General features: G+C 41.0%; 1 protein-coding gene across 1 annotated transcript; it reads left to right on the forward strand.

The window, feature by feature from the left end:
- The first annotated feature begins 207 nt into the window (after nt 1-207).
- TFAM (transcription factor A, mitochondrial) lies at nt 208-12,574 on the forward strand. Its single transcript, XM_052641057.1, has 7 exons — nt 208-308; nt 862-980; nt 2,434-2,504; nt 2,920-3,069; nt 7,661-7,756; nt 11,390-11,446; nt 11,927-12,574. Exons 1-7 carry the CDS (start codon nt 208-210, stop codon nt 12,071-12,073), a joined length of 741 nt encoding a protein of 246 aa, XP_052497017.1. The 3' UTR covers nt 12,074-12,574.
- Nucleotides 12,575-22,700: the final 10,126 nt, after the last annotated feature.

Here is a 22,700-nt window from a genome sequence, read left to right on the forward strand (position 1 = left end):
GCCGCTACGGCGCCTGCGCCGTCTGCCTTGCCCCGCCTCCTGGCGCAATCGGAAGTGAGCCGGTTTCCCACAGTGCCTCGCGAGGGCGGGCATGGTAGTAAGTTGGGTAGGCTGTCTCGCGGCTTTAGGGCGGCTTCGTTGCGGTTTCTCTCGTGGCAGGGCGCTGCAGGGAAGTGGGGCCTGGTCAGTGCTTTGTCTGCGGATGCGATGGCGCTTCTCCGGGGCGTTTGGGGCGTGCTGAATGCACTGGGAAAGTCAGGAGCGGATCTCTGCGCCGGCTGTGGCAGTCGCCTGCGCTCCCCCTTTAGGTAAGCCTGCTTGCCTGCACCTTCGGAGGCGGAAGGGTTCAGGACGCTTTGGGGTTAGAATGTAAACGCTGTTATCCGCTTTCTGTCCCCCCTAAAATGGTCAGGACTGACTTGGCCCTGTGATTCCGACCTCGACCTTGCCAAGGGGGTGATAGCTTTGAGACCAGGCCTTACGGCATCAGTGCCCCTTGCCTTCCTTCCGGCCACTTTTCCCCTCCTCCCGTCCCTCGTCACTTTCCTACCTTGGGGCACCGGGTTCGGCGTCCCCTGCGAAGTCGCCCCGAGAATCCTGCCTTCATCCAGCCGTTGAGGCAAGGCCCAGGAGCTGGAGATACATGTCTCCCTTCACTCTCTGCCCTTGCTAGGAGACTTCAGTTTCGCACGCTCTTTCGCCTGGAGAGGACAGGATTTTAAATATTACTGTTCTTGCCGAAGGTGGTAGGTGTCAGATATGTAGCACCTTGGTATCTTGCTTGGCATCTGTGTTCACATAATTATGAATACGGGTACTTAAATGTTTAACACTGGTTATTTTCGTTTTATTTATATGTAGTTTTGCGTATGTTCCAAAATGGTTTTCATCCAGCTTGAGTGGTTATCCAAAGAAGCCTATGACTTCATACGTTCGATTTTCTAAAGAACAGCTGCCCATATTTAAAGCTCAAAACCCAGGTAAGGAGTTTGCGTTATATACTCTTCTCTGATGTAGTAAAGATGCCACTAAGCAGTTAAATTGCACACTTGATTTTCAGTATCAAGGCATCAGTTGAATGCAGAAACATAACCATTCTGTTTGATGACCTGTAAAATAGATATAACATGGGCTTGTACAAAAGCCACCTGCCAATGCAGGAGACATAGGAGTCGCCGGTTCAATCCCTGGGTGGGGAAGATCCCCTGGAAAAGGGAATGGTGACCTGCTCCTTTATTCTGGCCTGGAACACTATGGACAGAAGATCCTGGCAGGCCACAGTCCATGGATTTGCAGAGTCAGACATGACTGAAGCGACCTAGCAGGCATGCATAAGAAATCAGTGTAAGCACAGCAGTAAGGTAATTTTACCAAATAAAAATGCTTTAAATGAAGTTGAGAACTGGTGAAAGGTATTTTAAAAATAGCATGTAGAATGGAAAGTATTCAGGAAAGAGGATGAAGAAGCTGAATTTGGGGCCTTGTGGCCATTGGCCTAAAGGACCATTGACGAATCATTTACCCTCTTGCTTAGCTCCTGCTTCTGCCTCTGCAAATTATTCATAAAGGTGCAGTGAAGTAATTTATGTGGATGTGTTGCATAAATTTTAAAGCTGAATACAGGTTATCACTAATTTTAAGAGCTTTTTGACTGAAAGCCAGTTCTTGAATTTCTGAAAGATTTCCAGTTAGGTTTGTTGACTCCCTAGAAAGACTGGTTCCCAAATTAGTAATTGCTGAGCTTTTCTTATAATTTCTAAAGCTTTTTCATATGCATTACATCACAGGGCACTTACGAAAATCATATGAGCTGTAATAGTCACATAAAGAACTGGTTTAAGAGACATGCTTCAGTACTCACATCTTTTGAAATGTAGGAGTTGAAATTAACAAGTGGTTTGTTAAATAATTTATACCTTGTCATTCCAGTTAAGATGGGAAGGAAATGGAGAAAAATGATTTAGTTTTAGAATAATTTAGCTTGTTTGCAAACAGTATTTCTGTAATTGAAATACAGGGTGGTGGTATATGAATCAAGACTATATTTTGTTGTTTAGTCAGGTTTTATGAACTTGGTCATTCCTGAAAGACTTGAAAAAATGTTTTTGATTGAAATATGAAGTAGAAAATTGTAAACACTGATTCCCCAATTGCTTTAACTTAGTAATCAATTCCTGAGGACCATTTTGGTGGTCAATGATACTATTCCTTAATTATTAGATAATAGACTAACAATGTTAGATAAAATATTAAATTATTTATTGTACTTAAATTAGTTGGTTAAAGAAAAACTAAACCATTTTAAGTTGTTTGTGGTAAAATGTCTCTAAAAATACTTAATTATAGAGCTAATGGATTATGCTTTCCTGAAAGTCTTTAGAAATTGATCCTGAGATGTAAAATGGTGACATCAATTTTTATTTCATTTCATAGATGCAAAAACTTCAGAACTAATTAAAAAAATCGCCAAGCTATGGAGGGAACTTCCTGATTCAGAGAAAAAGGTAAGCATATAAATTTTCAGCATTGCTGACCAGTTATTTTGCAGGTAAGGACAACTGTCATGTCCTTTAAGGAACCAGATGACCCAGAGTTGTTTTTGTTTTTTTTTAACATTTGTTATCTCAAAGGAATGTCATACTTTCTCATCCACATAAATGATGAGAATATGGGTAAATGGTAGTGGTGATGAAGGACTGGTTTTTTGAAGCAATTTGAAGTTGGAGGCCAGTTGCTAGACCTTCACCTTGGATAACATGTTTGAAGAACACGTGATTTATAAGTGGGATTTCAGAGTACATTTTCCACTGGTGGTTCAGTCAGTTTCCTGAAGTTATGCAGTTGTCCTTCCCTGTCAGGTGTGCTATGTTTAATTAGCCAGCAATAGTTTATTAACTTACTTGGATTTTATATTTACAGATATATGAAGATGCTTACAGGGCAGACTGGCAGGTATACAAGGAAGAAATAAACAGAATTCAAGAACAACTAACTCCAAGTCAAATAGTATCTTTGGAAAAAGAAATCATGCAGAAACGTTTAAAAAAGAAAGCGTTAATAAAGAAGAGAGTGAGTATGGTTGAAATAGTCTTTTCCTTAGGCAAAAAAATGAAATTTATATATCTATAAATACAGGTTTGTTTTTTTCCCCTTATTTTGATGATATGGTAGAGAATGTACTTTAGTTAGGAAAAAATAGGATAGTTTCCTTCTGCCGCCAGGACCACATGCCTTTTAGTATATTGTAAACCATTTTTCCTCCTCTTGGATGTATCTGAGTTCGAGATACATAATTAGGGCTGGTGTAAAAGCTGTAGGAACAGTTAGGAAACAGGAAAATCAGGAATAGCAGAAGTCTTGCTTCTGGGTCTTTTCTAGAGTAACTTCCTGATTTGAATTGTTCTATAGGTGATAGTGAATTTGATTCTGAATATTGCTGAATAGATTGAATTCATTAACTTCTCAATGTTTTAAAAGTACCTATTGTAGCTAATAAAGTTAAAGTGCCTTTAGGATGAAATTCGATTTTTCCTCATTAAAAATCCCACATGGTTCAAAATTAGTGGCCTCTAGTTGAAGGTATTAGTCCATATAAATTCTGTTATTTGTCAGACTACATCTTTCCGTACTATTAGGTGTGAGGTGGTGAACTTGCCGATCCAGTATATATACCATAGAAAACGGTCATCAGAACAAAAACTTACTTCTCTGAAAAAGTAGATTCCAGCCTTTAATGTGAAGTGATGGGATCTCTCTTCCTGATGCCTGTGTCTTAAGCCCTCCTAGCTCTTGGGTTGAGGACTTACCCAATTTCAAGTCAATGATAGTACTCTGAGACTGCTAATCCAGTTAGTAAAAGGAAGCCAGAAAAGACAGGGATGGTATTTGGAGGGTGGGAAACTAGGGTTTATCCTCTCGTGCTCTCCCTTGCTCTTGAATGCACCCAACTGGTACTTTGAGTGGGGAGGACCAGAAATGAGGATTGAGCAGATATACGGAGTTTCTTATCCAGGTATTTCTGTTCCTTTCTCTGTTCTCTTCTATCCCAGTTCAGTTCAGTTGCTCAGTCGTGTCCGACTCTTTGGGACCCCATGGACTGCAGCACGCCAGGCTTCCCTGTCCATTACCAACTCCCGGAGGTTACTCAAACTCATGTCCATTGAGTTGGTGATGCCATCCAACCATCTCATCCTCTGTCATCCCCTTCTCCTCCTACCTTCAATCAGGGTCTTTTCCAAAGAGTCAGTTCTTCGTATCAGATGGCCAAAGTATTAGTTTCAGCTTCAGCATCAGTCCTTCCAGTGAACATTCAGGACTGATTTCCTTTAGGATGGACTGGTTGGATCTCCTTGCAGTCCAAGGGACTCTCAAGAGTCCTCTCCAACACCACAGTTCAAGACATCAATTCTTCAGCACTCAGCTTTCTTTATAGTCCCAATTCACATCCATACGTGACTACTGGAAAAACCATAGCCTTGACTAGACGGACCTTTGTTGGCAAAGGAATGTCTCTGCTTTTTAATATGCTGTCTAGGTTGGTCATAACTTTCCTTCCAAGGAGCAAGCATCTTTTAATTTCATGGCTACAGTCACCATCTGCAGTGATTTTGGAGCCCCCAAAAATAAAGTCTGACACTGTTTCCCCGTCTATTTGCCATGAAGTGATGGGACCATATACCATGATCTTAGTTTTCTGAATGTTGAGCTTTAAGCCACCTTTTTCACTCTCCTCTTTCACTTTCATCAAGAGGCTCTTTAGTTCCTTACTTTCTGCCATAAGGGTGGTCTCGCTGGCATATCTGAGGTTACCGATCTTTCTCCCGGCAGTCTTGATTCCAGCTTGTGCTGCATCTGGCCCAGCGTTTCTCTTGCGCGTGTGCTCTGTGTATTGTGCCCCATGGTGACACAGTAGTGGTCGGATATTCTTTTCTTTTTCCTCTTCAGTCTTTGTTCTCTTTACTTTCGGATTTTCAGGGATTTCTTTTTTTTTTTAGCCATGCTGTGTGGCTTTTGGGATCTTAGTCCCTTGACCAGGGATTGAATGTGTGCCCCTTGCAGTGGAAGCTTGGGGTCCTGACCACTGGACTGCCAGGGAATTCCCTTTATCTCTAGCGCTTCTTTTTGGTTCTTTCTTACGATTTCCCTCTCTGCTTACAATGCCTGTTCATGCAGGCTGTCCAGAATCCCTACCATGTTAATCACAGTTGTTTTAAAATGCTGGTCTGATAATTTTGTATCCCTGCCAGTTCTGGTGCTTGTTCTGTTTCTTTTTTGTCTTTCAGTACGCTTTGGGATTTTTTCTTGATAGTTAGACATATGATGTGCTGGGTAAAAGGAACTGCTGTGTATGGGCCTTTGTAACGTGGTAAGGCATGGGGCAGGGGAAGCGTTCTACAGCCTTACGATTGCTCTTGGTCCTTTAATAAGGGCTTCCTTGGTGAGTCAGTGGTAAAGAATCCACCTGCCAAAGCAGATCAGTGGGGAAGATCCCTTGGAGAAGAAAGTGGCCACCCACTCTAGTGTTCTTGCCTGGGCAATCCCATAGACGGAGGAGCCTGGTGGGCTGCAGTCCATGGGGTTGCAAAAGAGTCAGATATGAGTTAGCAATTAAAACCCCAAAAATCCTTTAATGAGCCTGTGGCTTGGCGCTTAGGTGGTACAGGATGGCTAAAGTAAGCTGTGGTCTAGTGTTTCCTTTCGTTGAAGTCTTTTAGGCTCTGATAGTATAACAGCAGGCTCGGTTCTTGATGTTTGTGTGCTTATTCTTCATTTGACTGCACCGGATCATCAGTTGCAGCGCGGGATCTAGTGCCCAACCGTAGATTGAACCCCAAGCCCTGCACGGGGAGCACAGTCTTAACCGGCACACCAGCAGCGACGTCCCGCAGATGAGGCTCTGATGAGCTCGTGTCCCTTGAGGGCAGGCCTTGTTAAGAATGATAAAGTACTCTGGCATTTTGAAATGATTCCTTTACTTCCTGCTGAAAGCAAGAGGGGTTTTTTCCCTTGATTTACTGTGGGAATCTGGTCAAGTTCCTGGAGAAAAACCTCACAATATTATGAGGCTTTCCTGTGAGTGGTGGTAACTCTCAGAGTTGTCCACATGGAGCATCCAGCAATTAAGTCAACTGTGGTTCAGTTTCTTCCACACCACTGGTTTCCATTCCTCTATCTGTTCCAGTAAGGCTCGACTCCCTGTGTTCACCTGTCTGTGTCTGTCTCTCCAGTTTTGGGAGCAGCAATTTGTCCTGTGTCCCCTCTTTAGTGGATCCAAGAGAGTTGTTGATTTTGCAGTCTGATCAGCTTTATACTTATTGGATGGGGTGGTGACTTCCAAACTCCTTACATGTAGAACCAGGAACTTGAAAGTCTGAGTGATTTTTCCCTAAGACTTCGATTTGCTCTCCCTGTTGGAATTTTTTTCCCCATTAGATTCTCAGTTCCAACTACTTACAGTTTAGGTGAGAGGTGTGGGGACCAGGAAGTTGCAAGTGAAGCACCTAGAAGAAATTCCTAGTGGTAGCTCTAGAAACAGAAGGGGCCATGCAGAGTTAAAGTGTGAAACGCTTCCTCTCCTGAGAGGCACAGGGCCGAGAAAGTGGTCTCTATATGTAAATCACAGGGGCCCTACTTATGAATGGAAGTTGGGTTTGTTATTGACTGTAAACCAAATTGCCATTAAAATCCCCACCATTTTATAAATTTCTGTCTAAGTTCTGAAACTCGGTAGGTTAGGACGATGCAGGGTCCTTCATTAGATAATGCGGCAAATACTCCAGTGTCCTTGAGTCGTCAGGTGGAGGTACGTAGGGCTTTGTCCAAGGAGAAGTGGTGCCTTACAAGGATAAAACCTTTTTTTTAATGTTTAAAAAGATTTTGTACATACTGCTCATTTATTCAGTTCATCAGTTCAGTTCAGTTCAGTCGCTCAGTCGTGTCCGACTCTTCGCAACCCCATGAATCGCAGCTCGCCGGGCCTCCCTGTCCATCACCATCTCCCGGAGTTCACTCAGACTCACGTCCATCGAGTCCATGATGCCATCCAGCCATCTCATCCTCGGTCATCCCCTTCTCCTCCTGCCCCCAATCCCTCCCAGCATCAGAGTCTTTCCCAATGAGTCAACTCTTCTCATGAGGTGGCCAAAGTACTGGAGCTTCAGCTTTAGCATCAGTCCTTCCAAAGAAATCCCAGGACTGATCTCCTTTAGGATGGACTGGTTGGATCTCCTTGCAGTCCAAGGGACTCTCAAGAGTCTTCTCCAACACCACAGTTCAAAAGCATCAATTCTTCGGTGCTCAGCCTTCTTCACAGTCCAACTCTCACATCCATACATGACCACAGGAAAAACCATAGCCTTGACTAGACGGACCTTAGTCGGCAAAGTCATGTCTCTGCTTTTGAATATACTATCTAGGTTGGTGGAGAACATGAAAATAATATGTAAAGGAAATGTTTCCATATGGAAAGTAACTCAAAAAATCTAGAATTTTCAAAATAGTACTATCAAAAATTCTGATCCCAAGAGGGAACGGTTGCATACTCATAACGTTCATTTTAAAGAATATTCTGTGATTCATGGTAGTGAATGAAGTTTCTCTAGGTAAAGTTAAGTGTCATAGAGTTTAAACTTTATCTCATCTTTCTTTTTTTTTCACTCAGGAGTTAACAATGCTTGGAAAACCAAAAAGACCTCGGTCAGCTTATAACATTTTTATAGCTGAACGTTTTCAGGAAACTAGGGATGGCACATCACAGGTAAAACAGAACTCTGTATGTTTTAAAAATGTTTATTCTAATTTTTAAAATAATATAGACAGGAAACTTTAGTGGTGCATCCTGTCAAGTGGTGAAAAAAAGTGGTAAATTACTGTAAAAAATAGTGTATATAAATAAGTCCTAAAAATCCTTTTTCTTACCACATAAAATGTTTAAAATTTGAATGTGTATATATACATATTCAGCCATGTATATACATAGTCACCTTTTTAAATTAAAAAAACAAAATTTTCACCTTTATAGGAGTGTTCAAGTTCTGGAGACTTTCCTTATCCAGCACTTCTGAATGGTTTTACAATCACTGGGAAAGAATGAGAGTTAGAGGTATAATGCTTCATACTGGGATTCGAGTGTAACCTGTGGCTTCATGTGACGTCCTTTGAAAGGTTTTGGTTCTACCCATGGGAATGTATTAATGACACACATGAGTGGCGTCTGTGACTGCAGAAAGAAGAAACAGCTTGTCCTCCTTGCTGTGGCTCAGTCTTCCCTTTATTTCCTTTTTAGAGGCTCCAAATTGTCAGTTGTATTATTCCTCTTACATGCCACGGTAAGAAAAGTTGTCTGCTCAGACTCCTAATTCTTGTCAGTGTGAGACGAAGGCTTTTGCCAGGCTGACTCTTGGGCTTCTTTAGATCTGTAGTTCATTTCACAAATCCTGTTGGACATGTGATTAAATTATTTGTATATGTAATGTGTTTTTTCTGGCTATATATGATTTCACTGGTTACTTCCCTTGGGGTTTCAGTTTTCTTTACCATTTTATTTAGTGTTGAATATATAGTAGGTTACTTCTGAAAAACAAGGGGATCTTCTCGTGTGAGGGATTGAACCCGTGCCTCCTGCATCGGCAGGTGGGTTCCCGGAGCTTCCAGGGAAGCCCTGGAGTTTAAATTTAGTTTCCATGGCCCTACATTACTACAGCAGCAAGCCTGTCACTAACTTAGCGTGGATTCAGTTTTATTAGTATAAGAAGGTTTTGTGTTAGAGAATCCTTCTGAATCAGTAGTTCTCAACTCTGACTGCATCTTAGAATCACCTCAGAAGCTTCATGGCTGGCCTTTATCTCTGAAAATTAAAATTAATTTAATTATATCATTTTTATTCATGTAAAAAAGTACATACGCACAGTTTTACAGAGTCAAGATAAGGCTCGTCATGGAAGACGCAGGCTCTGCTGAGCTGCCACATCGCTACTCGAGGAGCACACGCATTCTACTGTAGCTGATCCTTGCGCTGTTTACCTCCGTATCTCTAAATGATGCTCTTATGCTGTTACTTCCTGATTTTTCTAAGAGTCTAAGCATTGCCTATGCTTTAGGCATTATCTCTCACTGTGTAAGATGAACACTTAACTCTGTCTCATTCCACTGTTCACTTTTCTATCAACCTGCCTCCCAATATAGTTACCATAATTTTGGTTAGATCAGTGTTGAGTGCTTAATACTATTATGTGTGCATGCTAATTTGCTTTGGTCATATCCGACTCTTTGTGACCCTATGGACTGTAGCCTTCCAGGCTCCTCTGGAAGAATACTGTAGTGGGTTGCCATGCCCTCCTCCAGGGGATCTTCCTGACCCAGGGATCAAACCAGTGTCTCTTAAATTTCCTGCATTGGCAGGTGGATTCTTCACCACTAGCGCCATGTGGGAAGCTCAGTGGCTCAGCCGGTAAAGAATCTGCCTGGAGAGGAGAGCCGGGTTTGATCCCTGGGTCAGGAAGACTCCCCTGGGGAAAGGAATGGCTCCCTACCCCAGTATTCTTGCCTGGAGAATTCCGTGGACAGAGGAGCCTGGCAGGCTATGGTCCATAGGGTTGCAGAGCTGGACACAACTGAGCGACCAGCACTCCGCACTTAGAGCCTGGGGTCAGCTCTGCTTTTCTGCTCCCCAATGCCGGGCTGGTAGTGTTCTTTCCTGTTGTTCTTGTTGCTGTGGTTTTTATGCCTTTAGAAATTTTAGTTGTTTAATTTAAAAAATAAATCACAGAAATGAATTGCTTACAGTTCTGAAGGTTGAAAGTCCGGGATCAAGGCCACACCATGGTGAGGGCCCTCTTCTGGTTCGTAGCTAGCACCTCCTCTCACTGTGTCCTCACATGGTGTGAGTGATTTAGTCATTCAGTGTGATGTTAGATGGCACCAGAAGTAAATACCTTCCCATCCCTTTGATTTTTTCTCCATGAATTAGTTTTTTAGGTGAAAGATTATTTATGCATGCAGCTTCATAAATTATTGTTTAACACACTGAATAAGAAACTTACGGATTAAATATAAGCAAGAAGATACGTTATGAAAGAACTAAAAGCATGAAAGCAATTCTTTGCAAAGCTCAGAGAGCAGGTATTTAGTGAGCAACTATCCCTGAATATACTAAATGTATTTATAAAGGTAAGCTTCAAATATTCAAAACAGGCTCAGGTACTACCTGGGTACCTCACTTTTTGTTGATAGGAAAACAAAATTCGCTGAAAGTCCTGGTCAGGATAGTGAAGTTAATAGTTTTAACTCTACTTCTTAAAATCACTGATGAATCCCCCCTGCCTTGAATAGACGCTTCTCGTGCCCCTCTCCCTCACGGTCCTCACCTCTGTCTCTCTCTTTTCTCTGCTCCTTATTCTCCACCCGCCCGCTTTCCTCCTCAGCCTTTGCGCTCTGGCAGCAACACCACGGGCTGTGTGAGGCGTACTCACCGTCTCTGCCTCTCCTCCAACTGTGGGATTCCTGCATCCCTTTAATTTTATAGATAAAGCTCCCAAACCTCAGGGAGGTCATAGAACTTTTCCCAGGTCACATGGTTAAGCTCAGCTGTGTGGAAGAAGAGTCGGTGCTGCGTTGCTCCTGTGAGGACAACTAAAACAGTGCACAGACATTGGAGTTCAGTGAGCATTTAAGCCACAGAGGAGTCAGAACAGTATTTGAAGCTAGACTGTGACAGTAGCTTATATTTGAATTTTAATGTCTTTGAATTCAAAAAGATACATATCCGCACAAACAAAGGAACCGTCAACAAAATGAAAAGTAATCCTGCCGAATGGGAGAAAATAATTTGCAAATGATTTAGAGAACTCATATGACTCATTCCCTCACCCCAGAGGAAAAAAATCTGATTAAAAAATGGGCAAAGGATCCGAATAGATATTTGCCCAAAGAAGACGTAGAGATGGCTAATAAGTATATGAAAAGGTGCTCAACATCATTATCAGGGAAATGTAAATCAAAACTACAATGAAATACTACCTCATATTTGTTAGAACGGCTGTTACAAAAAACAGGTATTACTGAAGACGCAGTAGAAGGGGAACCCCTGTGCTAAAACAGAAACAAAAAGAGCACGTGGACACAGATGGCACGCTGATAATTACACAGGTTGCTGGGTGGGGTAGGAGCGTGAATTGGGTAAAGGTGCTCAAAAGGCACAGACTTCCAGTAAGCATTGCACTGTACACCTGAAGGTATTGTTATATGTCAGTTACATCTCGGATTTTTGAGGAGTCTTTGCCTGTGATTCTTGATATCTGAGTGTTTGTTTTTGAAATGCATAAGAAAACGGCATCTTTGTTTAATCACTGAAGTCCCTATATCTGGTACTTAAATGTATATTGTTTTACAGGTAAAGCTGAAAGCTATAAATGAAAACTGGAAAAATCTCTCTAATTCTCAAAAGCAAGTAAGTAGTATGGTTTTAGTCCCAAGTGCCTAGTTAGAATATCTGTGAGAATATATTAGGGCAAGGCTTGATTCATGTGAAGACAACTTTATATTACACAGTGGTTTTAAAGTATTGTCATATTCTTGGAACCAGGTTGGCTTTTTTCTTTTGGTAGTTTTTGATTCCATATCAAACTGGTATTTAAGACAGTGTCCCTTGTAACTTAGTGTCATCATATCCAGTGATGATCACACCCTGCCCCTGTTGCTTTTCCACACTCCAAACCCTGAAATTGCAGCAACTTCATTAATACTCAGAAACCTTTATCTCTTATCTGTTTCTCATCTAATTTTTATCTCACAAGAATATTTCTTTCCAACCTCCCTTTAACATATAGAATAGTAAGATAATTTCTAGCATATTTTTGGAGCACATCCCAGAAATTAACTGCAAAGATTCCTCTAAAGAAATCATTTTAATAATTACACTCTTTCTCAGGTATATATTCAGCTTGCTAAAGATGATAAAATTCGTTATTATAACGAAATGAAATCCTGGGAGGAACAGATGATGGAAGTTGGACGAGAAGACCTTATACGTCGCTCAGTTAAATACCCAGCAAAAAGTGAGCCTGAGAAGCTTTGAAATAGAAGATTGAGTTATGTTCATAACGGATAGACATAAGAAACCAACTAGGTCCCAATACCCGAAGCTGTTGTAAAATTAGAATGGATAAAGTTGGTGAACATTTATATTTAATTCCTTTTCTGTAGCCCACGGACTTCTGCCAGCCAACTCAATACATTTGTATTGGTGTCTTGCTTTTGAAAACCCAAACAGATAAGAGTTCATGTGGAATTTATTTTGTGTTTAGGAACTACTGAGCATCAAAATAATACATGAAATGTAGCAGTGAATCACTTTACCTTTGATAAAGGTAAATCAGACTGTGAAGTTTTTTTATACATGAAGACTATGGAAAAAATATTCTTGTTTCCTTATATTATGGAAGCAGGAGTTTCCTATTCATAAGTATCTCAAAGTTTATAGAAGCCATAGCGTTCTATGATATAACTGCATTTTTAAAAGAGCATCCAGAACTCATGCTGGTAAATTCCAAATCCTGGGTATAATTCATACTGTAGTCAGAGCTGATAGTTGTACAAGTGAGGAATTTCTGGTGTCAGTTGCAGCTTTTATAAAAGGGATAGATTTATAAACCTTTTCCTCATTATCTTTTTCCTAAATTAAAAACTAAAAAATTATGTATCAAATCTATGCATATTATTTTATATTGCATAGAATAAAAATTATGTGTTTCCTAATTATGTTTTAAGGTGAAACATTCATTTTATAGCTTTCTGGGATTTTTGTTTGTTTTTTTAAACAAAGTAGGAGTTTGTATACTGAATTATTTTTTCTCTTATGTAAATATATTTATCCAGAAAGTAAGAGGACTTGTTTGGTATAAGTTTTAAAATGAGAGATCTAAAAAAATCATATGTCTCCAAAGTCTCTCAAGTTGGAACCTATAATTTTTAAACATTTGCATAACATGTAAAAGCCTGTATAATAATTGCTAGCCAGTTCTAGCCTGATGCCCACATCCAGCCCACTGCCTGCTTTTCATGCATGGCCTTGTCAACTAAGAATTGTTCACAGTTTTAAATAGTTAGGAAAAAAAAAGCATACTTCAAGACACATGAAAATTAATATGAAATTCAGTGTCCATAAAAAAATATTTTATTGGAACACAGCCACACTCGCTGTTTGTGGCTGTTTTTGCACAACAGTGCAGGTGACTTAGTTGCTACAGACAGGTGCGGCCTTCAGAGACTGACTGTGCAGTGTGGAATGAGATGCTCTTAACTTACTTGCTGTGGCTCAGTAAGAATACATCTTAACAGTTTTCCAGTTAGCATTTAAACCTTACCATCTTCTAGCATTTGATTATCTTCTTAACAAGAGTCGAAGGTTTTCAAAGTCCACACCACCTTTTTGAGCAAAATATTCAACTGTCATCGTCAGTTCCCATGAATTTGTAACTCACATTTATGTATTTACTTTGTATTTTTTTCTATACTTTTGCAAAACATGCCAAAAAAAAAAAAAAAAAAGTGTATTCTAGATCTCCAGAAAGAAGATTTTTGTAGTTTGTGAATAGAAAATAAGTAAAAGAATCACTAAAAAATGACTTGTTACGTACTGAACTTGGCAAAGGTCGGGACTGTAGAGAAAACTACAAGTTTAAGAGGACTAGCCTAAGATTAAAATAAATGAAGTTGTTTGAAATTTTCAAACAGCTTTCCTCTGTGAATGGTAATGCAGGACAAAATCTGCCATTATGTAAATGACCCTTGGTCTGAGGCTGGAGTATTCTGGGGAGGAAGAGATAGGGAAGAAAAGGACATTTGCTAGTGTCTGTCGCAAGCTTTCTCAATTAGGTTTCCAGGAGAGAATTAAGCCCTAATTCCCTATGGCATGTAGAACGGTGCCGATTTTGTACCATCCTTAGGAGAATGGAGAAAATAATCACTCAAATAATTTACTGTGTCCTGTGCTTCAGATGAGCCCAGGGACCACATGGGAGTCAGTGTTTATAATAAATACAGAGTGGGCGAGGCAGAGAAGTGAATTATAAACTCCTGTAGCACAAATGTGCAAACACATATTCATACCTACCTTCTGAGCTCTAGGCATTCAGCTCCCTGTGCTTACACCGAACACACTCAGACACCTTCCTGAATATAGTGGGGAGTTCAGTGTCTACTAAGTTCTCATGTATATACTTCTTAATATAGGAGGAAAGGTATGAAACTGAAAGGAGCTATAGCAAAACCGTTTTGTTTATAAAAGGGTGTCATTGTTAATACTCTAAATATTAGGATAATCTGATTTCACACCTTTCTTAATAAACTTCAGCGCATGGCATACCGTGTATTAAATGCCATCCAGTTTAACAGCATATACAAATACTCTGTTACGAAGAGTGAGAGCTTATATCAACAACCAGTGGCTAGGTGTGTAACCGGTCGCCATTCTTAAATTGACTGAACAAGAAATTCTAAAAGCTAAAGAATTGTGACCAGGGAAAAGATGCTTAAGTGAAAACAGTGTTTATGCTGTCTGAGCAGTCAGTCACAGAGATGCTTATGTTCACTAGAGTACCAATATTAGATTTTATAAAACAATTTGACAAGGGTGTGTGTGTAATTATTTTCTGATGTTTAAGGTATATGTGCAGATTCAGCCTACTGTAATAATGTAAATTTGCTATTGCTTTTGGGTAACTCCTTTTTTAGAAATGCCATTTTTTTTTAATAAGGTATATCCTTTTTTAAATAGTTGGCCATGAATGTGTATATTTACATTTCTGAATTAAAATGGAGTTAAAGTAGCAAATTTTATTGATATTTCTGACATTTACTGTACCTAAAATTAATCACCACCAGATTGTGCTAAAGCAGCAGGAACTTCTTATATAGGTAAGTAATTAATTTCCATTATTTCTCTTAATTTTACCAATCTTTTTACTCCAATAAAAAAAGAATACTCTCTTCCTTCCTTTTCTCTCCTCACAGCCAATCTTCCTCTTTTCAAAGCACCAAGCTCTTACAGACAAATTTGAAAATGTTACAAGTGCAGATAATATGTTTTAAAATTTTAAAGCAGTATTACTCTTAAATTGAATTTTTGGGAAGAATAAGAAATGAACATATTATTATTTTCAATTTGTAAAATTTTCCAAATAGTAAAACTGTACAAAGTTAGTATCATCATTCTATCACATTGTTCACAAATAAAGTATTTTTGGTAATTAAATCATTGATTATATTTGATGGGAAATACATAAAACATGAAACCATCTCTAGCACATTAAAAATACCTTAAAAATGTTTTACTGGCTAAGAAACTACATACTTAAAATTGACTGTAAACAAAAATTTTAAATAGGCTAAACATTTAAAAATAACCCTAATGGCAGAAAGTAAAAAAGAACTAAAGAGCCTGTTGAATGTGAAAGAGGAGAGTGAAAAAGCTGGCTTGAAACTCAACATTCAAAAAACTAAGGTAATTGCATCTGTTCCCATCACTTTATGGCAAATAGAAGAGGGAAAATTGGAAGCAGTGACATGTTATTTTCTTAGATTCCAAAATCACTGTGGATGGTGACTGCAGCCATAAAATTAAAAGACATTCCTTGGAAGGAAAGCTATGACAAACCTAGACAGTGTATTAAAAAGCAGAGACATTACTTTGCTGACAAAAGTCTGTATAGTCAAGGGCATTTTTCCAGTAGTCAGGTACAGAAGTGAGAGCTGGGCCACAAAGGAGGCTGAGCACTGAAGAGTTGATGCTTTCAAACTGTGGTCCTGGAGAAGACTTGAGAGTCCCTTGGACTGCAAGGAGATCAAATCAGTCAATCCTAAAGGAAATCAACCCTGAATATTCACTGGAAGGACTCATGCTGAAGCTGAAGCTCCAATACTTTGGCCACCTGATGTGAAGACCTGACTCATGGGAAAAGACCGTGATGCTGAAAAAAATTAAAAGCAAAAGGAGAAGGGGTGGTAGAGGATGAAATAGAAACCAAACCGTGTCAGATGAAATTCATCCACCTCTGAGCCCTGCAAAGGATTGCCTGTTGAGTACAGTGCCTGTCGCATTTTATGGGGATATAAATTATGTGAATTTAAAATGTGAATAAATATTTGAAAGTTGTATATGATGCACGATGTTTGAAATAGTGCAATATTAAAATTTTTTTAAATGACTGGGAGTCATAGAATTTCAAAACACTCTTGGACAGCAAAGTGAGGGCAGTGTTTGATATTACTATACGCAGTCACCTTTAACACAAAATTTAACTATCGTGTCAGTTTCCTATATATGTTGTGTATGTGCTTTGAAAGTTTTGTAAGTAATCTGCTGACTTGTACTGCTATTTTAATATTCAGTGTTGTTATAATTCAAAAAAACTTTTTAAAACAATCTGCTAACCCAAATATTCATTTAGGAGGTGGTGTTAATGCTTGTGCAGTAAAACATTTCTAAAAACTGGTAACTCTGAAACAGAATCATGTTTGTAATAAAATTTAATTCTGATGCACTGTTTAGTTGGATTGATAGGTAATAGCTTGGGAAACTTAGAACCTATAGAGCAAATTAAAGCAAAATTTCTCTATCTTATTTGTAGATATGATTTTTTAATATAAATTTATTTTAATTGGAGGCTAATTACTTTTTAATATAGTAATTGTAATAAAGTAATATTGGTTTTGCCATACATCAACATGAATCCACCATCAGCGTACACGTGTTCCTCATCCTGAACCCCCCTGCCACCTCCCTCCGTGTACCATCCCTCTGGGTCATCCCAGGGCACCAGCCCCGAGCATCCTGTATCATGCATCGAACCTGGACTGGCGATTCATTTCACATATGATATTGGACTCTGGGAGAGGGCATGGGTAGATCTGATTTTTAAGAATTCTCGTTCGAACCCTCCTGGCAGCCCAGTGGTTAAGACTCTACAGTCCCACTGCACAGGGCGTGGGTTTGATCTTGACCTGAGCTAGGCTCCTGCGTTCTGCCTGGCACAGCCAAAAACAGACAGCAGAGAACTACTCGCTTTACACTTTCTTCCAATGGGAAAATTAGGACTTGATGAGTGAATCTTGTCCACTCCACTACTGTGAATTATATAATACATGGGTTTGTTGAATCTTGGTTTAAAAAAGACAGCTTCAAAAACCTGACACAACCTCTGTAAGACACTCTTAGGATGAGGCACTTGGAATATGGATTTCATATTAGATGCTTTTTATGGTTAAATTTTACAGGTGGGATAACGGTATTGTGCTTGTGTAAAAGTATGTCCTTAGAAGATACAGGATGACACGTTGAGGGCTCAAGTTTCATCACAAGTAAAGACACATCTAGAAGCTTTAGAAAGACACTAACATCTGTTGATTCCAGATGGAGTATGCCAGCTCACTGAATCCTCTAACTTTTCTGTTTGAAATTGTTGAAATATTTGTATAATTTTAAATATATTGGGAAATATATTGATCAAGAAAATGCTTATATTGCTTACTGAAATTCTTACGGCTTGGAAATCCCATTTGAGTAAAGGATCAAATGGTTGTGCATGTTATCTAAGAGAGATGATACTTTTTTTCAGTTGTGCGTTTTCACTCATCGAACAATTTTGTGTATTGCCAATGTCAACCGAAAAAGAATGCACAACCTAAATGCTGAGAGTTGTTTTATACAACAGACATTCTTAGGACTTCAGGCCTGGGAGGCGGCCTCTCAAGTAACCTTGGGAAAATTGCTCCAAGGAGGCGAGGGGGTTAGCTAGGATATACAGGGGTTTTGAAACAAAGGGTAGATAGTCTGAATGACACAAAATTATTGGAAATTAAAGGAAAACCAAACATCTCAAGGAATTTAGCGCTTTTCTACGCATGGGAAGATAGAAGAGTGGGCTCGAACCAATCCTTCGATACGCACCTCCGCTATCGGCCAGTATCCTGAGCTTCCTCGGAGGACCACGGGGTGTCTGAAGGCTGTCAGAGGGCTGGTGCTCCTTGCTTCCTTTCTGAGTTCCCTTCAGTTCAGTTCTGTCCAGTCGCTCAGTTGTGCCCGATTCTTTGCGACCCTGTGAATCGCAGCACGCCAGGCCTCCCTGTCCATCACCAACTCCTGGAGTTCACTCAGACTCGCGTCCATCGAGTCGGTGGTGCCATCCAGCCATCTCATCCTCTGTCGTCCCCTTCTCCTCCTGCCCCCAATCCCTCCCAGCATCAGAGTCTTTTCCAATGAGTCAGCTCTTTGCATGAGGTGGCCAAAGTAAACACCCAGGACTGATCTTCAGAATGGACTGGTTGGATCTCCTTGCAGTCCAAGGGACTCTCAAGAGTCTTCTCCAACACCACAGTTCAAAAGCGGCAATTTTTCAGCACTCAGCTTTCTTCACAGTCCGACTCTCACATCCATACATGACTACTGGAAAAACCATAGCCTTGACTAGACAGACCTTTGTTGGCAAAGTAATGTCTCTGCTTTTGAATATGCTGTCTAGGTTGGTCACAACTTTCCTTCCAAGGAGTAAGCATCTTTTAATTTCATGGCTGCAATCACCATCTGCAGTGATTTTGAAGCCCCCAAAAATAAAGTCTGACACTGTTTCCACTGTTTCCCCATCTATCTGCCGTGAAATGATGGGACCAGATGCCATGATCTTTGTTTTCTGAATGTTGAGCTTTCAGCCAACATTTTTACTCTCCTTTTTCACTTTCATCAAGAGGCTCTTTAGTTCCTCTTCACTTTCAGCCATAAGGGTGGTGTCATCTGCATATCTGAGGTTATTGATATTTCTCCTGGCAATCTTGATTCCAGCTTGTGCTTCCTCCAGGCCAGCGTTTCTCATAATGTACTCTGCATATAAGTTAAATAAGCAGGGTGACAATATACAATCTTGAGGTACTCCTTTTCCTATTTGGAACCAGTCTGTTGTTCCATGTCCAGTTCTGTTGCTTCCTGACCTGCATACAGATTTCTGAAGAGACAGGTCAGGTGGTCTGGTATTCCCATCTCTCTCAGAATTTTCCACAGTTTACTGTGATTCACACAGTCAAAGGGTTTGGCATAGTCAATAAAGCAGAAATAGATGTTTTTCTGGAACTCTTGCTTTTTCCATGATCCAGCGGATGTTGGCAATTTGATCTCTGGTTCCTCTGCCCTTTCTAAAACCAGCTTGCATATCTCAAAGTTCACAGTTCACATATTGCTGAAGCCTGGCTTGGAGAATTTTGAGCATTACTTTACTAGCGTGTGAGATGAGTGCAATTGTGCAGTAGTTTGAGCATTCTTTTGCATTGCCTTTCTTTGGGATTGGAATGAAAACTGACCTTTTCCAGTCCTGTGGCCACTGCTGAGTTTTCCAAATTTGCTGGCATATTGAGTGCAGCACTTTCACAGCATCATCTTTCAGGATTTGAAATAGCTCTACTGGAACTCCATCACCTCCACTAGCTTTGTTCGTAGTGATGCTTTCTAAGGCCCACTTGACTTCACATTCCAGGATGTCTGGCTCTAGGTGAGTGATCACACCATCGTGATTATCTTGGTTGTGAAGATCTTTTTTGTACAGTTCTGTATATTCTTGCCACCTCTTCTTAATATCTTCTTAAGTTCCTGAGTTCCCTTAGGCTCACCAATTAATGCTCAAAGGTGGCCACAACCACTGAGGACTATGACGTCCTTTCTTTACTGACATGGTAGGCAGTATTCCATTTCTCACAAGTGATTCTGAGAAGCTGGCATCATATTTTATCATGATTACTACAATTGCGAACACCACCACACTGAACTGCTGTGCCTCCTGGGAGAAGCCCTACTGTCAACAGGTTTTCAAACTGCATTCCAGGTCTCTTCTCCCATCCTTTCTTCCACCTGCGTCAGGATCTCAGCTAGCGGAACAGCCACCTCACAACCCCTTCCCTACTCTGACCGACGGTTTAGGTCTCACTGCCAGCTTGTGGTCAGGAAGCCGCCTGTAGGCCAGATGTGGACGTGCCCTCCAAGTCGGACGGGCGCTCTGGCGCATGCGCCACCTGGCGCGCAGCCGCAGTCGGCGCGGCGGGACTGACGCGCTCTTGGGGCGTGGCCGGGGCGAAGGGCCGGTCGAGCTTGCGGGGGGGCCTGCCTGGGCCCTCCCTTACTGCCGGCGGAAGCCCTGGGAGCGTGAAAGGTGCGGTCCGGGCCTTGAGGTCTTATCGGCGCCTTCGAGTCCCAGGGAAAGCCGCTGTATTGCTGGCGGCCACTGCTCTGAGGCCAGTGTGCAGTCCGTGAGGGCTGCAGGGAGTCCTCGCCCTTCCACTCTAATAAGGTCAGGAAAGATTCAGAGAGGCCAGCTAGTGCCTCAGAACGGCCCCGGCAGCGGGAGACGGCGCTAGGATGCGCATCTACGGCAGTTTCCTCCCCACAAAACCATCTGCCTAGTCTGGCGTTGCGTCTGCCCCTGCACGGAGCCAGAGGACATCGCTTGCAGTATAACGTGGACTCTCACCACGGGGCACTTGTATTTCTGGGTTTCTGGGTGTTCCTTAGGGGCTCTGGGGTCACAATTCATAATTAGTTATGGGCCTGACCTGATGTGTCCAGCCTGTGTGTTTTCAGAAGTCCTGATTTGAATTTATTGAAAGACCTACCTGAGATCTTGGGGCTCCGGAAGTTGGAATCCTCAAGTAGGTTCCAACTGAAATGATTTTGTCCCTTAGGTTCAACTCCTGGTTCCCAGGAACAAAGCCGATTTTGTAAGGTTAAGAGGAATCTCACCTGGAAAGTGGCTCATCTGAGTGGAGACCTCCCACCAGGACCGCAGAACCCATGAGGAGAAAGGCCAAGAAAGAGCAGATCCTAGATTTGCACAACTGATAGCACAAAGTAACCCTTGTGCTCGGCAAGCCTCCCTTCAGACTGTGCCAGCTTGTTTGAACTGGAGAGGAGAGACGAGCTGGGCTAAGGCAAGGGGCAAAGTTGCCCAGGACATTACACTTTTGAGGGTTTGAGAGAGCGTAGTATGGGGGAAAGATATACCACCTCCCACTAAGAAAACGTTATCGCAGACATTCTGAAAAGCCTTTGACTTATTTCTGATTCTCCACTCTTTCCAGTTCCTGAGGAGGCCTCACAACATGCCCCTTATCACATGGGGCATTGAGAGCTGTGTGTGCTTCCTTCATCCTCACTTAGCAGACACAGGAAACGAGTGAAGGAAAGAGCTTCCCCGATTACTTGTTTCTGCCTAGCTTGAAAGATGATGAAAACTCAGCCCCAGAGGATGAATGTCCGGGTCATCCTATTCTTAGCAGCCTAGCCAGTAGTCAGATTTTCAGACACAGTAAAGTCAAACTTAGTTTCTATCAGAAGACTGAGAAACTACTGCCGAGGTAGTTAAGGACCGAAAGATGTTCTGCAGGAGGACATTCCACCTAGCTAGCGTATGGAACGCATAGGTAAGAGAGCCAGGACATGCAGGGCGGATCAGACCTCTTGTGATCTATTCTGTCTCCTCCAGCCCCATTCTTGTTCTCTGCATGTAGTGTCCTTGATCCTACAGAGAATAACAGATCTCAAGTGAGTTATTCTTTCCCTCCTTCGTTTAGTGTCTTATATGAGACTTTTTAGCATTAGTAAGTTAGAATGGAAATACAGAAATAGATGAACACCAACTTCAAGGATAATATACATCATATTACCAGTAATCAGGAACACATCAGTACCAGGATGAAGTAATATGAAGAGACATGCAGGTTCTATGCTGTTACTATTCTGTGCTATTGTTGACCCAGTTTGTCTGCATTTTCTCATAGTCATAGCAAAAATGCAAATGTTGCTACATGATTTGTGTTGGCCCTTCAAGAAATCATCATGCTAATTCCTCATGAGACGGTAAGAATCCTAAAAAACGAGTTTCTTTCCTAATCTTCCTGTAGGGATTACAGTAACTAATCTTCCAGTGACTATGGGAAATGGGTGCAACCAGCTGCCTGCAGTTGCTCCTCAGGGAAGCAGCACTTTGTGCTGAAGGAGGATTCAGTTAGTTCAGGTTTCTAGGGGATGCAAGACTGTGGCCTTGCAGACCTCTTTGGCTTTGGTATGTAGGCAATGTTGGCTCCTAAAATAAGTTGGAATGGGTTTATTCCTAGAAGAGTTCATATAGAATTGTTACTATGTCTTCCATAAGTGTTTGGTAGAATTCACTTGTACCATCTGGCCTGTGGAAGGTTGTTAGTTTAATAGGGCTATTCAGTTTTCTCTTTCTTCTTGAGTGAGTTTTGGTAGTTTGTACCTTTCAACAACTTTTTCTATTTCAACTAAGTTGTTGGATTTATTGGCATAACTAATAAAATTTTATGCTACTTTAGCCACACCCCACACACTGTTGTGATTCAAAATATTTTCAGATTTTCATTGTTATTTTCTCTTTATCCCATGGCTTATTTAGGAGTCATTAACTTAAATGTTTGGTGACTTTATATCTTTCTGTTAGCAATTTCTCATTAAGTTCTATTCTGGTCAGAGTGTATCTTGTATGATTTCCATTCTTTTAAATTGTTTGCCTCTTTTTTTTTGCCCATAACATGTGCACTTGGGAAGAATGTGTATTACGCTGCTGTTGGAGTATTCTATAAATGTTAGCCAACTTGGCTGATAATCTTATATATCCTAACTGATTTTCTGTCCATTTGTGCTATCAATT

The sequence above is a fragment of the Budorcas taxicolor genome, chromosome 5, assembly GCF_023091745.1.
Source record: "Budorcas taxicolor isolate Tak-1 chromosome 5, Takin1.1, whole genome shotgun sequence".
NCBI classification, from domain to species: Eukaryota; Metazoa; Chordata; class Mammalia; order Artiodactyla; family Bovidae; genus Budorcas; species Budorcas taxicolor.